The sequence below is a fragment of the Oculina patagonica genome, chromosome 9, assembly GCF_052425735.1.
Source record: "Oculina patagonica isolate OP01 chromosome 9, crgOcupat, whole genome shotgun sequence".
Classification (NCBI taxonomy): Eukaryota; Metazoa; Cnidaria; class Anthozoa; order Scleractinia; family Oculinidae; genus Oculina; species Oculina patagonica.
Window position 1 is genome coordinate 8155451 of NC_135766.1, and position 16575 is coordinate 8172025.

Here is a 16575-nt window from a genome sequence, read left to right on the forward strand (position 1 = left end):
TGTTAGCAGCATGAACTGTGTTTTAGAAAGCTCGCGACCCATCGCACTGATTTAAATCTTTGAAAACCTCACGGAGACACCTCGCTTTGACGTTTGTAAAATAATTTTTCAAAAAACAATTGAAAGAACAGGAAGCAAGCCAAGATCACAAACGTTACTCAAATAACATGTACTGTAGAATGCACTTTTGCGTGACATTTAGAATTACAGTCTTTCTAATTTATTACCAGTGACGTAGAAGACAGTTAATCCCAAATGCCAATGATATGTACACATCCTTCCCGCATTTAATCTTCTTTGTTGTTGTTGCTTTTTTTAGGGAATGGGGAAGGGTTAGTAAAGAATAAGGCTACATCAAAACTAAGCTTTATAGGGACACTGTCACCAGTTTCACTTCAACAACTCAAAAGCCTTAAGACGTATGGAAACTACGAATGGTGGTCCAATTGTGTTAAAAATCACCATGCAAGTGTACTGAAGTGATAAACAAGTGATATCATCAGGACCTTTAGATCTCAACTTGAAAAAGTCAGGCTAATTTTTAGTTTCAAGTTTTGTCCTTGTGGACTGGAAAAACACCTAAAAACATATAATGACTTCCTTCTTCCTTTAGAAACAATTTTTTTTACATCTCCATCTTAATGTAGTTTGTGCATTTAATGTACGAGAAGACCTATTCGCGAATTTAAGTACTTTTTACGAAACACGTTAAATTCCCCGTGACAGGTCCCTTTAAAAAGGCTAATTTAAATGCAGAAGTATCCTGGTTTGCTATGTTTGTATCAAAATGTAACTTGACAAGACGTAGCCAACTTATTATAGTGTTAGAAAATACCTTAAGGAATAGTCATCCTTTTGGAGTAGACAGATTTTAAAAAGTGATTATAAAACATTGCAAGTATATAACGCGCTTTCTGATTGGTTGCCTAGTTGGTTTGTAAACTGAGACGTTTCATCTCGTATTCTCACTGGATACTTGCCTAGTTCCTAGGCCTCTATTTTCGTCGCGGTCAACTTGTTTTGGGTCAAGTGGTCCGGAAACGTCACCGAAACGAGTAGTGACGTCAGTAATACCGCGAAGGCCTGGGGAAAAAGCTGTACAGGAACTAGGCAAACTGGATACATCATTAAAGCTTTTCAAACAAGAAACTTCAAGCAGTTTATAATCGGGCGGTTAATGTTTGACCACTTCTTTTCAATTCTTTTTTTTTAAATTGGCTAGAAAGGCACGGCGCAGCACAGTAAAAATCTTTATAAAAGCAGTCACTTGAGAAACACACAAGTATTGTTTGCGTGAGTCACGGAGTGTGCGTGACCTGAATTTCCTTTATTCCATCATCTCTTGCCTAGCCGGATAAATTCATGCTTAGGCATGCCAATATTTTTTTGTGTTCCAACTGTTGAATAAAATAAACCCAAACCAGTTGAATGACAATAAAAGGGAGTCCATTTCACGCCAAAATAAAAAGTAGACTGAGGCCATCCCGTTGTATGTCTCCGTTTAGCGTCGTCCGACGACTCAAGTCCGAGTTTTGCACCAGTCAAGAAGTTTGGAGTATGGAACCAAAATTTCCCTGATTACGTCATCTCTTTTTTGATCCACATGCAAAAACAAATTCCTGTCTGGGCTTGCAAATATTTATTTTGTTCCGAATCTTACATAAAATACACTCAAACCTCTTGAATGGCAAAATAAAAGAAGCTTGAAAAACAAGTTCTTGAAGTTTAACTGCTATTTTGCTAGAAAAACACAGCTTTCAGTGGCATTTGCGAAGTCGCGTGATTAAAAGCACGCAAATAGAGAAACCTGACTACGTGATTCAGCAGGTAATTTCCCCTTGTCCTGTGCACTGACAAGTTTTTGCTGGGTTTGCAATTTCCTTTCGATTCCAAAAATAACTATTCAAAGTGGCTAGGAGCCACTAAACTCGGAAAATTTATTATGAAACAAGAATCGAAAACAACAAACTGACAAATAGAGATTTGCTAAAACAAATGATGTTAAACTTTCCACTATTCAGTTTACTTCACTAGCTTAGTTTCATTGTCATCTAGCTGCTCATCGAGAGCAGACCGAAAGGGCAAGTGATAGAGTTCCCATCAGTTGCAAATTGTTTTCTTTCTTTTTATATTTCCTTTTTGTTTTTTGAAGGTTAGGCAAAATAATAATATCATTAGAAAAATTAAGTTTTGGTCTATTTCAAGAAAACTGACATTACATGTAGTACAATATTTCGGCTGGTAGTTAAGCATGCATGTGCCGTATTTATTCGGCTATATAAAGGCGAGACCCTAGACTTTTAGTTTTTGGAACCATAAACTATAGACTCTGACAAAAAATAAACCCAAATCACTCGGCTATAAGCCGACCCAATTTTTCCTTCAAACTTTAAAACAATCCACGTGCAGCGAGCCAGTCAACATATTCGTTAAAGACTCTCTGTCTACCAGGATGCAACGCGCGCGTGCACAGAGGTTTTGTACGTCATGAAACCTCCATTTTGTCCGTCGATGGTGTAGCTTTTGTAAATCGTTTTCAATCAGAGCCATCCATAAGTATTCTTTTACTGTAAGCGTCTGTGATAGTCGTGGTGTTGCCAATCGTTACTTGAAATAAGTTATTTGGTCGATTGTTTGAATTGTAAAAGATTGTGTACAGCCAAGCGGTTGAGCATTGGAATGATGTAAAGTGATTATGGCGGCCTCAAAAAATCGCGGTGGAAGACCTCGGAGACCTGAGCCTCTGAAGTATCTTTATTTAAGAGAATCTGTCCGAGACCACTGGAGAAGCCAGAAGAATGTGCTTGGATATGCCAAGCTAACTGACAGCGAGTTTGCTGAAGTCTTGTTGCAGTAAGTGTCAAACACTTGAACTTGATGTTTGTCCTGTTACTATATTTTGTAGTTCACATTGTCAATTCCTTTCCTGTTCTTTCGTTTCGTTTCCGTAGCTCGTGTCCCAATAACCAATTTGAGAATCGAGAAGCCAATGTTGAATTCGAAGATAGTTTTGCGAGATTTGACTTTGATTCAGGTGAGTACAATAATATCTCTTTATCTCTTGTGTATTTCGCTCGATCAGTTCTCTGACTGCCACATGACTTCAGCAAACTTATGGCTGTTTAGTATCAGAGCTAGTCGTTTCAACGTGTATATTTTTTTATCAGTGCAGTTAACATTTAATACATTTGCTGAACAGTTAGTTTACTGTACTAATGCACCAAAATTTGAATTATCCTTTTAGATACTGCTGCACCATTTTGCTCTACCCCAGCCAAGAGACCAAGAAAAGAAGGCCCTGCACTACCCGTGCAGGAGACATCTACCAGGTAAAAAATATTAGAAAGTAACTGAAAATATGATCCATTTTTTTTAGGTTATTGTTAATAACTGAAAGCAGGCTTTATTAAAATTGCAGAATTTTCAAACTGCTAGTGGCCTGTTTGGGCTTCAAATAAGACAATATGCAACTGGTGATTAATTGTTATAAGTTGCTGTGAATGCCTTATATGTGTTCTATTTAATTTCAGCTATGTTGATGTAACCGGAACAGATGTAACTGGGGAGTTTGATGTTGATGCAAACATGGATCCCTTCTCCAAAACTAGGATCGGGAATGAGAGTAATCCATTTGTTGCCGATGTAGGGACTGGTCATGTATCAGTTCAGGATGTCAGTGATGACCTCCAAGAGTTTAATGAAAGGTGAGTCTTGATTTTATTGGACTCTTTCTGATTCCAACGGTCTTATTTTTTATTTACAATGGTTTCTGAAGATCCTTTGATGATGATGATGATGATGATGATTTTGCCAGAGTATTGATTTCACTTATACTATACTTTCAGGCTTTTTAGTAGACATGCCTTGGCATAGTTCAGACTTACCCAGGTACACATTTTTCATTCTCAGGATGTCGAAGATCCTACTTGATCTCCAGGATGATGACAGTAAGTTGAGTGGTGGTGAAAGTGATAGTGATGAAGACAGCGAAGAGGAAAGTAAAGCAGGAAGCCAAGAAGTGCTATTTGAATCTGAGAGGACTGATAACGAGTAAGAAATATTTTCCCTTGTACATGTGTATCTCTTAGATGATTAGCAGTAACTGTTGTAAAAAATAATTTTAAATATGCACTTGCTAAGCTTTGTTACTAAGAAAAAAATTTCACTACTATAAGAACACTTCTATGAGAAAATTACAGATGATACTCATTAGTCTACAGTATATGTTGTGGTTCAATTTTTTTCTTGGTTCAAATTTAATTTTCCTTTTTTTTTAATCTCATTATCATAAAGTGAACTAAGGATAAAATTGAGCCACAACATATACATGTTCAGTCTTGCTACAATGCCTTATTATTTTGCATTTCTTTGTCTGTGTTTCTTGAGTAATTTATCTAATTTATGAGTTTCTATCTTGGAAAGTAAATTGTAGATATCTCCTTTTGTCTAGGGACTATTTTGTGGTTGATGTGGGTGACTTTCCTGATGATTGGGGAGAACATACTCAGTCTGATATGGCTGACACTGGGGAGGCAACTGTTACCATCCTAGACCCAGAAGCTGATAGGACAGCATATCATGACATAACTGTTGATGAGTCACAGGATTCACTTCAAAGTATTCTGGAAAGGGTTTACACAAAAAATCAAGAGAAAAATAAAAGGGAACTGGAATACTCCAAAGCTCCTAAAGTTTTGGTGACTGTCGACAAGATTAAAGAACTAATTCCTCAGTCTTGCAATGTATGTGGTGGTGCCATTTCATTGCAGCATACAATGTCTGGTGCTGTTCTGATATTAAATTGGAACTGTAACAATGGCCACTTTGGAAACTGGGCTTCCTCAGATATCCTAACTTTAAAAAATAACCAGAGGGTATATGTAAACAATATTCAACTGGTAGCTGCCATCTTACTGAGTGGAAACAACTTCCAAAAATTCAGCCTTCTGTCCAAGTTTCTTGGTTTGGAAATTATTTCAGAGACACTATTCTATAGAATCCAGAAGCTATATTGCTGGCCTGCCACTAAAAACATGTGGAATGATGTGAAAAATGCCATTCAACAACATTACTCATCAACTGGAGTGACCCTGTCAGGAGATGGAAGAAATGACTCTCCGGGACACACTGCACGTTACTGTGTCTACACACTAATGGAAGAGACTCAAAAATTAGTGGTGGACCTTGAGGTGGTTGATAGCCGAGAGACAGGTGGAAAGTCTGCTACAGTGGAAAAACTGGGCCTTTCAAGACTGTTACAGAGGCTTAAGGGTGTCCTAAAAATTGAACATCTAGTGACAGATGCATCGACATCAGTAAAGGCATTGGTACGAGATTTGAAAGGTAAAACATGTCGTCTACATATTGTCAATGCTGGTACAGTGCTTTTGCCATGCATGCTATCTTTCAAAACACTTTCTTTATGTATTATGTACATGTATTTCATGGATTATGTATATACAGCTGTCCATGTTATTCCATCCTAAACGTTGTTTACCTGCATCCAGTATTTTAGTATTGTAATCAAATCCGGGAAACCGAAACCCTGTATCCCTCAGTTACCTTTTCTTATCTTAGTTTTCATAATATATCATCTATCAATAAGGACTAATAATTTACTCTGACATTTGGGTGGGATGCTTTTTTATTGTTTATTTCTCCCATCTGCATTTTTGGGGGTGAACTTAAAAATTTCTTCCTGTTGTTAAATTAATTTTGATTTATTCATGTACACACTTGCAGAGCATCATGAAGAACTGCGGGATCTCATCCATGACCTGGACATTTGGCACAAGTCTGCAAAACTTGTAAAAGCTTTGACTGAGGTCAGTGGTTTTCACAGTGTAGAGAAATATTGTTTTTTGTTAACCCATGAGTAGAGAATTGGGCAAGGCCGGACTCAAGCGAGGTCTTAGGACAAAATGTATGCATGTAATCTTGAGTGTTAAGTGTATGTCTGCAGTTATGAATGCAAATTTATAATTAATACTTGTTGATATCTCATTAATGTCTTTTCGTACTTTGTATAAAAAGTGGCCAATCATGGGGCTTCTGTTCAGACCCCACTGGTCAAAGGGCTAATTGCATTCTGTTCAGACCCCACTGGTCAAAGGGCTAATTGCATTGTAATAGTGAAAAAGAAAAAAATAGAAATAAATGCAATGATGCTGGATTGTACATGTAAAATACACTGAAATTTACATATATTATTAACAGGCTGCCAACTTGAAAGACTGCAGTGCTATCCGTGAGTGGATCGAGCCCATAAGAAATCATTTCTGGTTCTGCTGCCAGCAAGCCAATGGTGATGTGGCTGCACTTAAGGTATTGCTTTTCACAATATTATTTAATATATAGATTTAGGCAAGCCTAAAAGCGGAGCTCCCCAGTTAATTATTTTGCACTTTATTGAAACCTGAATTCAAGCCATTGTACAATTTTAAGGCTAAGAACATAATATTCGTTTTATTTTTTTTTTATAAATTTTAATATTGTTACTTACTTTTTTTTACCGTGTCCCGGGGGGGGGGGAGAGGTACTCCCTAAAATTTACTCAAGGGGTGTGCCACTGAGTCGCTGAGACTCTGGACCTGTTCCAGAGAAAAACGGCTCAATTTGCGACCCTGTTCCAGACAAACAGTGCAAAATAGGTACCCTGTTCCAGACAATATCCACAATGAAAAATATATGAAGATAGATATAAAAACACTAGCGTACATCACAAAGCGCTCACTTGACTTTGTCTGTGGCTTGGAGAAAAACCAATGAGAGGAGCGGATTTTCATAGCTAAACTTGATAGTGTTCCACAGTCAAAAGAGTGATTTGTATACCCTGTTTCAGAGTCAGAGAGGCAAAAGGCACACCCTGTTGAGCAGCACATACCCGTATAGCCCTTATATGGGAGTACCGTATACAGCAACACCAAATAAGCCGAGAACAAACAAAATCAATCAAAACGTTTTAATTCCACCGACAGCATTATGATCCAGAAGTCTGGATGGGAAATTATGCTGCAAAACGGGTAATTATGTAACCTTCGAAGATAAGGAGGGGGTAGTAGGGCTGCATGTTGGGGTAGATAGGCATATCACGTGGTAAATTAGCAAAGCACTTAACATTTAGAGTATATAGGAAATAATATACATCTACATTAAGAATATGGTTAATTTTCTTTTTTTCATTCATTCATTTGTTTTTATTTTCACTATTTGCCTATATTTTAATTTTGAATGGAAATGGCAGAGGTCATACATGTAGCAAAGGGTTTACAGCATATTGCCATAAGCTAATGCCAAGCAAACCGGAGTGAAAGCTAACCACAAGCAAACTAGAGTGAAAGCTAATCCCAAGCACACCGGATGAATAAAGCTAACTGCGAGCAAACAGGGGTGAACCTAACTACAAGCAAACCGGAGTGAAACTAACTGGAAGCAAAGAAGGGACATTCTGTAACCCCATCCCACCCCCCTCGCCCCCCCCCCCCCAAAAAAAAAAGGATGATAGCACCTTTTTTACTTTTACATGTCTTTTTGAGTCCCCTTCCTCTTAAGGGGTTTCACTTCACTTACAGAAATAAAAAAAAAACAAAAATTCTGGGAAGATAGAATATTGTTTGTGTGTCTCAAACTCAGTTTTGTTCTTTGATTACGCAGAAAAAATAGAATCATGTTTGCTTGTGTATAAAACTATGCAAGAAAAAAAGCATCAATACTTTGACTGCTCGTTTAAAAATTTGTATGCTTTATTGTACACATTTTTGTGGAGTCATGTTGCCCATTCGTCATGAAGTTCACAAAGTAAGCAAATGAGTCACAATTTGGTTGCTTCATGGTACCTAATGGATACTGCAAATTTAATCTGGCTTTAGAATATTTCACTAATTTTAACATTATAGCTGTTCTTATAAATTGTACGCAGCATACAACACATAAGAATGAAATTGGTATTGCATATTGCTTGCAATCACGATTTTAACCTCTATACTTAAGAATTACACCAGTTTCAGCATTACCAATCCAAATTCAAATTATTACATTGCTTTTTACCTCCACTACCTCCCCCAAGGTCAACCAAAGATCTTATGATATACAGTAATTAGACAACTACATGTAAGTCCTGTGTAGTCGAGGGCTCAAAATATTTGGACACTTACAGGTCATGTTAACCGGCCAAAGAGATTTTAGCTTGGTCACATGTGGTTTCTTACCAGCCAAAACATTGAAAATAGCAATTTTAAACTCCCATTCATTTCTGCTGTTACTGTTTTGGCTGCATAAATTATTCTTAAAAAGATCACTTCATAATGCCCTTGTTACATCTAAAAAGATGTGAAAGAGACAGGTCAATCAAGAAGTTGTTTTCTGAAGTACACTGTAAATACGTTAACATTTAAAATATAAACTTTGCTCATTTGCAGCTTTTCTTGATTTCAATTTACATGTAATTTACTAGTCTCTTGAAAATGGCATCATGAAGACACCCAAACATCAAGCTGGATAATCTTAATCCTTCCTGTTTTCTTTTGATGTCCTTGTCCACATTCTGTTTTTGTGTCTGTGGCTCTGCAAATTCTGAAATTCATGTTAACCCTGAAAAAAGTCAAATGCCACAGATTAAATTAAAATTGATTAATTGGTATGAAAATCAATAATTTATAAAACAAAACACTTAACGCAAGCTTGTATAAAGTGAAGCAAAACTACTGGATGCGAAAGGATACCTTATATATTTAACAGAGATGTATCAGCACAGACTATTTTTTTTACTGATAACTGCGAAGTCAACTACAGAAAAAAAAACCGGTAACTCGAACTCGGATAACTCGAACAACCTTGCTAACTCAAACTCACTTCCATTTCCCTTGGATTTGACCCCACTTTTCAGTCATTTTTACTCGGTTAAATTCGAACTCGGATAACTCGAAAACCCCGCTAACTCGAACTAAATTTTGTTTCCCTTGAACAAAATTTGGGTCAAACTTTTTACGCTGATAACTCGAATTCCAGAACTTGCAACTCGCAACGGTTGCCCATTGATTATAGCAATGAACAGATCATGTATTTGACAGTCATTTTCCACTCTTAACAAAAGAATGTGTGGTCGCTTTAGAGTTTCTGGCAAGATAAGTTCAATTTGCACAGTACTGTATACTGAAGTGCTTAAAAATCAGTAAACTATCAATTATTAACTTGGCAAATAAAATATTCAATCAACCCCGCTAACTCGAAAACCCCGCTAACTCGAACTCATTTTCGTTTCCCTTCAGAGTTCGAGTTAGCAGGGTTCTACTGTAAATATTTCAGGACCTGAACAATCGATGAAAATCGATGATCGGAAAATCAATCGATCAATCGATGACAATCGATTAATTACTGTTGATTGGCATCGATTGGCATCGGCCAATCGATGATCAATCGATAATCACACTTTGGTGGTCGCGAACTTCATCGATTGCCATCGATTGGCATTAAACACACAATCAATCCGAAGCATGAAGTAAATACTTACATATGTTGTTTTGTAAAAAAAAAATAATAAAGCTCCTTTCCATTGAGATGAAGTTTACATCATAAGCTTTAATGTTTCTGTTTTTCATTCGAGTTTCCTACTGTTTGCTAGCGCTAGAATTCCAAAGACACTTCGTTATTCGTGACCGAGTCAAAAATAGCGGACGTGACAGGCGAAACTCATCACCAGACTCCCACTGTTGTCTCGTTTTCGTTCCGACGTACGGACGACGTATTTTTGAGTTCTCTCTGCTACTGTTTGATTTGAAATATTTCGGACGAGCGAGAAAATGTTTATGGACTACAAGACAGAGTTTTAGAAAAATTACATTGTACTTAGACAGCGAGGAATTCTGTAAGTTGCGATTTCTATTTACTTTGCCAGGAGTTGGTTCGAAAGCAAACCAGACCGAAAAGCGTACGCTTTGTTGATGGAGGCGAATAAGACTTAAGCTCAAAACGTTTGTTTTAAATAATTATTGCCTTATTACTGTTAAGTTAGTAAGTTTCTCGTTGTATTGACATTTTTTGGAAAGGTTATCATTGTTGTTGCTAATAAAATATAACATACAAGAGAGACCGTGTGTTTTAAAGTAAACATATTTATCAAATACTAGTCAAATAAAAAACGATGGCAGTTAAATGATCGATTGAATTGGTAATCGATGATATTGATAATCGATGAAAATCGATGTTAGTTAATTGATCGATTGTCATCGATTATCGATGAAATTGATAATCGATGACAATCGATAATCACAAAAACTTTAGCGATCGATTGTTCATCGATTATCAATATCAATCGATTAATTGATATCGATTGTCATCGATTGTTATCGATTGCCATCGATTATCGATTCCATCGATTGTTCAGGTCCTGATATTTTAATAAACTCAAAGCATCACTGCAAACCCTTACACTCCCTCTTTAAAAGGTTTGACCTTTAAATACTCCCCCTCCCCTCTACCCCTATATATACATGTACATGCATAGGAAAAACATTGCCACATCTTAAAAGCTTTTTTCTTAACAGTAATACTAAGATTTTTAAAGATACACATTTAATTAATAATAAGTTTGCATGCACAGCTGCATACAGTGTCTAAAATGGCATGAATTTACTCACAAAGATTCCAGTTTTCCAGTAGTCATTAACCTTTGTTGTGTGCATTTTCCAAATTCCACAACAAGATTCCTTTGTGAAATTCTGTTTGCCGAAGCCAAGAAAGTATTACTGAACATCATAATGATATGGGAAAATCTCATTTGCATTTACTTTCAACACACTTAATTAATATACACGACTACAAAAACTAGTTTCGTCCGAAGACCTCGTCAGTTGGTAGCCGTATGAACAGCATACGGCTACCAACTGACGAGGTCTTCGGACGAAACTAGTTTTTGTAGTCGTGTATATTAATTAAGTGTGTTGAAAGTAAATGCAAATGAGATTTTCCCATATCATTATGACACAACAAGATTGTGATTTTTTTATGACAAATATAACATTTACTGTTGACATTCTGAATGAAACCAGCAAAACAGACCTCAAAATCTCAAAATTGTTGACATTGTTATGTAATCCACATGAACGCTCAATAGTGAACAGAACTACATGACAAGTGGATTATTTAATATATTTGGGAACGAAAGAGCTAAGTAATGAAGCTGAAGTTTATTTACTCTGACTAAATGAACAGTAATTTTACCTCCATCATGAATATCAATAAACTGCATACACTGAATCGATCTATTTCACTCGGAGTTAACGAAATTCCAGGTGCTTCGTGCAAACTGACATCACTTTCATTCTCATCTCAGCTGCTCTTCCAGCACTGTAAAACAAAATAATCATATCACAAGCATTTAAAAATCGTAAGCTTAATTTTCTTCGAGATGTGTTGAAGTGATATTCTTTGTGAATTCGTTCCTCGAAGGCCCAACAATTATTTGTTTACATAATCAAATCCTCCTATTTGATCAGTAAAACCTGGTAAAACTGAATTTTAAGGAATAGTATTTTTCAACATTGTTCATGTCACAAGCAAATGCTTAGTGGCGAAAGCAAGTAAAATGTGCCGTCAATATAAGCTTACTTTGCGTATAAAGTAAGCTTAAGACAAAACGTAGAGATATTAAATGACGGAAACACTGCAGTTTTGTACTCACCAGTTGGCCGCAGTAGGTACACTCGTCTGCTCGTTTTATCTCCGTTCCCTTGTTCTCCGCTATTTCTTTGCCTGTTTCCTCGGCACCTCTCTTGCTATTTTAGTCGCTTTTCTTCGCTACTTTGCTACCAGGTTCGACAGGCGCTTTGCTATACTTTTTCGCCTGCTTTCTGTCCGGGTTTTCTGGATCTCTCGCGATCTCTTTCCCGTCGCAAATCGCTTAAACCCTGTTTCCTCGAAGTTAAGTTTACCCTGCTCTCGTTTGTAGTCATCGGCATAACAAGGAGCCAAAATAAATGTGTTTGTCTCAAGTTCTAACTTTCAGACTAGCTGTTTAGACCTCACACTTTTTTTTCCTCACACTGCAAAATTATTTCGCGCCAGTACTGCGCGAGTTGTCAAGACCTTTCAAGATCCCGGATGTGCGCAACACCGTACGTACGTTTGTACGCCGCCGTACGCGCCCGCGAGGCATGCCGCTAGCCATGATGACCATGAAAACTCGGATGCAGAGGTTTCCTATTTTATTTCATGTGTTTTTTTTTTTTTTTCATGTGTTTTTTTTTATGGGTATGGTGCTCCGCTCTGCGGCCCTTACGGGCCGCTAAGGAGCTCCGCTATGATATCAAAGATTGCCACTAAAAAAAAAAAAATATCATGAGAACATTAACACATGCTGATAATTTGGATTACTGTGGCTACCACGTCACAACCTACATAGCTTACTACATGACTGTGAATGTGATCATTTCTAATGATTATTATAATTTGCAGGACATGTGGCTTGGAGTTCTGCACCATGTGGTAGGAGAACATGTGTGGAGTGATGGTCAGTGCTCTCACGGTCCACTCACAGATGCTGAGACAGCCAAACCGCTGCTCGAAAAAGGGTCCAAGGCTATGGAAGCCCTGACTAAGGTCATCTTCGACAAGAAGTGGTTGGAAAGTCTGATCTTTTATGTGTGGTTCAAGTAAGCTTAACTTTCTGTTACTTTTCAGTAGTATACAGATGTAAAAGTAATTAGTGTAGCAGTTTGTGAAGGCATTTTGTCAGATCCTGAACAGGTTAATTAATGTGAATTACCTTTCTGCTTCATATGTATGACAATGCCTTTTTTTTTTTTGCTGTAAATGTTTTTCCCAATTTCAGCTTTTTTTTAGTGGTTGCTGAATAAGCTGTAAGATGTTGCTCTGTAGTTATAAAAAAAAAAAGGTCAGCTTCGAGCCAAAGTGGCGCTAACCATTAGACCACCGCACCTCCCACACTGTAGTTACAAGACAGTCAAGAAATATTTTGTGCACTTTTTATTGCAGGCATACTAGTTTGCTAGAGAATTTTAATAGCATGATGCTGAAGTATGCTCCTAAAAGAAATTCCTTTGAGTAAGTACATTGTACCATGTAAAGATATTTTCTTGTATTGTGATGCTTTTATTGTTTTTATGCAGTAGATAAAATGTGAGCGGGAGATCTGTATGGGCTCTTACAATGGCGAGCCGATACAGATCGGATGCGAATATTTTATTATACTTGTGAAATGAAAACAATAAATTGAATGCAAAGTATTGTTATGCGATTCGGCAGAGATCTGTATCCAAAAGTTAACGAATACTAATTAGCTGAGCAGGAGTTTGTATCAAAAGTTAATTCTATTGTTTGATTTTGTATTGGAGTTTGATTTTGTAGAATTTGTTTTGGGGTTTACAGTTGTGTACATGTGATCTGAATACTGTGCTGGGATTGGTTTGCACTCTCATGAATAGTTAATGAATTTTACAATGAATTTTATTGTTATTGTTTTATTACTTTATTTTATTTTTTGTCCTATACCCTTATTTTTCTTCCAAATACCAAGATAACAATGGCTCTTTTTTTTACTAGCTTTCTTGCTTTCTGTCTACGAATGCTTCTGGCTGCTCTTGATCATAACTTGCACAGTTTTCGCACACAAGCCACAACTAAAACTGGTCAACCAATTTGGAAGAAACAGTACTCTAAACGGACCAAGCGCTGGCACCCGGAACCAGTCAAAGTGGATAAAAGCTTTGACTATATCCCACACCTGATGGCCAGCATCCTGAAGGCTCGAGTGGAAGATGAAGAAAGTGCTGGAAGAGTAGTTTCCCTTCCTGAAAATCACCCAAGGAATCTTGCCCCAACCATTGCCTTACGAGAAAGCCCAGAGCTTATTGATTTGGTTATGGAGTATAAAAGCAGATTTAGTTCCAAAAAGTAAAATGTGTGAACCTGGCTCACCAGGCAGAGACAGAGGGGTTGGGGGGAGGGGGGGGGGGGGTAACTATGAACTTTTGTAAATAAGAGCTTGCAGACATCATAATCACAGTTGCTAGAATATGACAATGGAGTATGAAAGGTGAAAACAGATGAACCAGGAAAAGTCTCCTTATGAACCAGAGTTTGCGCTAATGAGGTTTTCTTGTCATTTTTTTGGACAAAAATTATATCTGAAAATTGAATCAAATGAAGAGTATATTACAATTTTCATTTGTTGTCTAATTTTGTGCAAGTGGAAAAAAATTTGAGTCTTGAAAGTGAATGAAAGTGTAAATATAATTGAGATCTTGGATTTGTTTTTACTCTACCCATAATTACAACACAATTATAATGTGTTCTTTTTCTTTTTCTATGGGTACAAGTGTTTTTCAGGAATAAATGTTATGACAATAAGGGAAATGCACTGTTTATGCAAATAAATAAACTTAAGCCCCTTGCTTGCACGCTGCCCAATGAGAGGATATAAAATGCCTTTGGAACAAATATTGTGTTCAATATTTTCACAGAAACCCCCAAGCATCCCTCCCTGGCCCATTGTTATTTTTTCATCAGACATTTTTTTAGCCTGGGCCAAGCTACACTGACCATATTTGTGGTCCATGGTATACAATACGAGCTCATATAAACCAGTCAAAACTCAGGATTTGCAATGCACATACCATGGGTAGTTTTAATAATATTCAATATACTTTCATCAATTCTGCATCAGATTTGCAGTATTGCTATGAACAATTTTGTTTGTGGTAGAAATGGTCTTGCAACTGAAGAAAACTGGAGCAACTAATAAAAGACCATAAAATGACTCTGGAAAAGGGAATACATGACCAGGCCCAAAAAATGCTTCATTCAACCTGACAATGAGTACATGGCAACAAAAATAAAATAGCAGAGTTTTTCTGTTTTCTTTTTTTTTTTACTCGCAACCGGTGTGTGAAAATTATAACAGGTGTTACTACTCAGCCATGAAGCCCATGTACACATTGTCTGGCGAGGGATACTGATTTCGGATCTTCTTCACAGCACAAGAAGGAATAACCCTTCTGTTACCCTTTCCTAAATATCCATGCTCCCACAAAACAAACTGTCTATACCCAGCCTTTCTGAAGCTAGCCATGGAAAAATCTAGTGGCTCCACCCTGATGTCACACCGCGCACGGATAGCTAACTCCAGTACATGGTGATCAATGCAGAGATTGTAAAAAAGTTCATATGACGTGATACATTCCCTCCGCTTGCAGCACTTATTCTCATCCGGGGTGGGCATGATGATACAATTTCCACAGATACACCAGGCAGGAATGTTGGCAGGCAGGTTGGGTTCTGGCTGGGGATCATCATTCTGAAGGAGCCTCCTTGCATAATCAAGGCTACCACGACCATTGTTGAGGACAATAAGAAGTAACCTTTGTTGTTCTCCATCAAGACCATCAACAAATTCCTTTATTATAAAAAATTCAAAAAAAAAAAAAAAAGGATTTGGCTCATGAATTATGTCATTTACAATAAATATAATTAGTAGATATAAAATAAACAGGAGTTTACAGTGAAACATCCACGGTGTGGTTCCTCGTCCACTATTTACAGATCAGATCGAATTGAAATTTAGAAGTGTTGATAAATTATTTTTTCTCACCTCGATCTGTTGAGCAGTATTTTCAATATCTCGCCTCTGCCTATCTAGGGAACTCGTTGGCAGGTTTTCTCTAGATACAACTACAATATTCTACAAAATAAAAGCAGATAATTACATGTTGTAAAGTGTTTTGATCCAGAAAAATCGATAGAAACCTGGTAGTATTGCGTTACAAACTAATAGATTTCTGCACCTTGTTCGCACATGGTTTTCGCGCTGTTCCGCACTTGCACTGTGGTGGGTCGCAGGGCAAATTAGCCGTACGGCAAGGGCAGCCACGACCAGTGCCATTTTTCTTTTTCGTCTTACAGGCTGATTTGCACTTGCAGTAACTCCTGTTTGATCGTTCTGGGTCTTGCACGGGAACTAAAGAGTCTTCTGTCTCTGCAATCTTTTCATCGAACAAAAAAACGCAAACGTCAAATCATCGTATTAAACGAACGATTTGAAATAATTTGGAAACCAAATCTTAACTTACCACACTGCCATAATTATTTATTCTCGGTACTGGTAGTTCTTGTGCCGACACGACAGAAATTTCGACTTCTGGAACGCTATTTGACTCGATCGCTTCGCTCGCCACTTGGGCCGCCATTACTGATAGCTCTGCCAGTACAAAACGTAAACAAACACGCGCGCGTTGCATCCTGGTAGACAGAGAGTCTACAACAAAACACTGATAAAGAATGAAATTATTAATAGAACCGTACACAAGCGTGACAAAACATTCACCTGAGTTCAGAATCCTATCTCAAACAATCACGCATTCTTCCGATCATCATGCCAAAAGCTACTGGTTTTCAAACAACTAAACCTTCAAATAATTGAAAGTTGTTGCCGAGGTAGAGACAGTTCAGAACAACTGCAAAATCGCCAGAGAATACGGGATGATTCAGTAAATCTTCAAATCGTCGCAATTCGCCAAGTTGTTAGCGAAAAGATCAGGCAGATCAAGCGGGTGAACTTTAAAT

The 16575-nt window shown here is 37.4% G+C and overlaps 2 protein-coding genes and 1 long non-coding RNA gene across 4 annotated transcripts; 1 reads left to right on the forward strand and 2 right to left on the reverse strand.

Annotated features, from left to right (window-relative positions):
- The first annotated feature begins 2430 nt into the window (after positions 1-2430).
- Positions 2431-15506, forward strand: LOC144665673 (uncharacterized). 2 transcript variants are annotated; one of them, XR_013572997.1, is made up of 11 exons: positions 2431-2853; positions 2952-3034; positions 3245-3329; positions 3531-3704; positions 3910-4050; positions 4451-5343; positions 5743-5825; positions 6217-6324; positions 12451-12647; positions 12991-13367; positions 13997-15506. XR_013572997.1 is itself a non-coding variant. In XM_078526952.1 (11 exons), exons 1-11 carry the CDS (start codon positions 2696-2698, stop codon positions 13910-13912), a joined length of 2346 nt encoding a protein of 781 aa, XP_078383078.1. In that variant the 5' UTR covers positions 2431-2695; the 3' UTR covers positions 13913-13966. The 2 variants fall into 2 exon arrangements, 1 of the variants encoding a protein (XP_078383078.1); XM_078526952.1 differs by lacking the exon at positions 13997-15506 and adding an exon at positions 13558-13966 and having other exon boundaries at positions 12991-13059.
- LOC144665847 (uncharacterized) lies at positions 6948-12291 on the reverse strand. The gene is made up of 3 exons (XR_013573079.1): positions 11678-12291; positions 11218-11343; positions 6948-8589 (listed from the first exon to the last, which is right to left on the reverse strand). It is a non-coding gene; the product is annotated as an uncharacterized LOC144665847 (long non-coding RNA).
- LOC144665797 (uncharacterized) lies at positions 15506-16257 on the reverse strand. Its single transcript, XM_078527094.1, has 3 exons — positions 16083-16257; positions 15798-15995; positions 15506-15694 (listed from the first exon to the last, which is right to left on the reverse strand). Exons 1-3 carry the CDS (start codon positions 16248-16250, stop codon positions 15557-15559), a joined length of 504 nt encoding a protein of 167 aa, XP_078383220.1. The 5' UTR covers positions 16251-16257; the 3' UTR covers positions 15506-15556.
- Between the last annotated feature and the right edge of the window lie 318 nt (positions 16258-16575).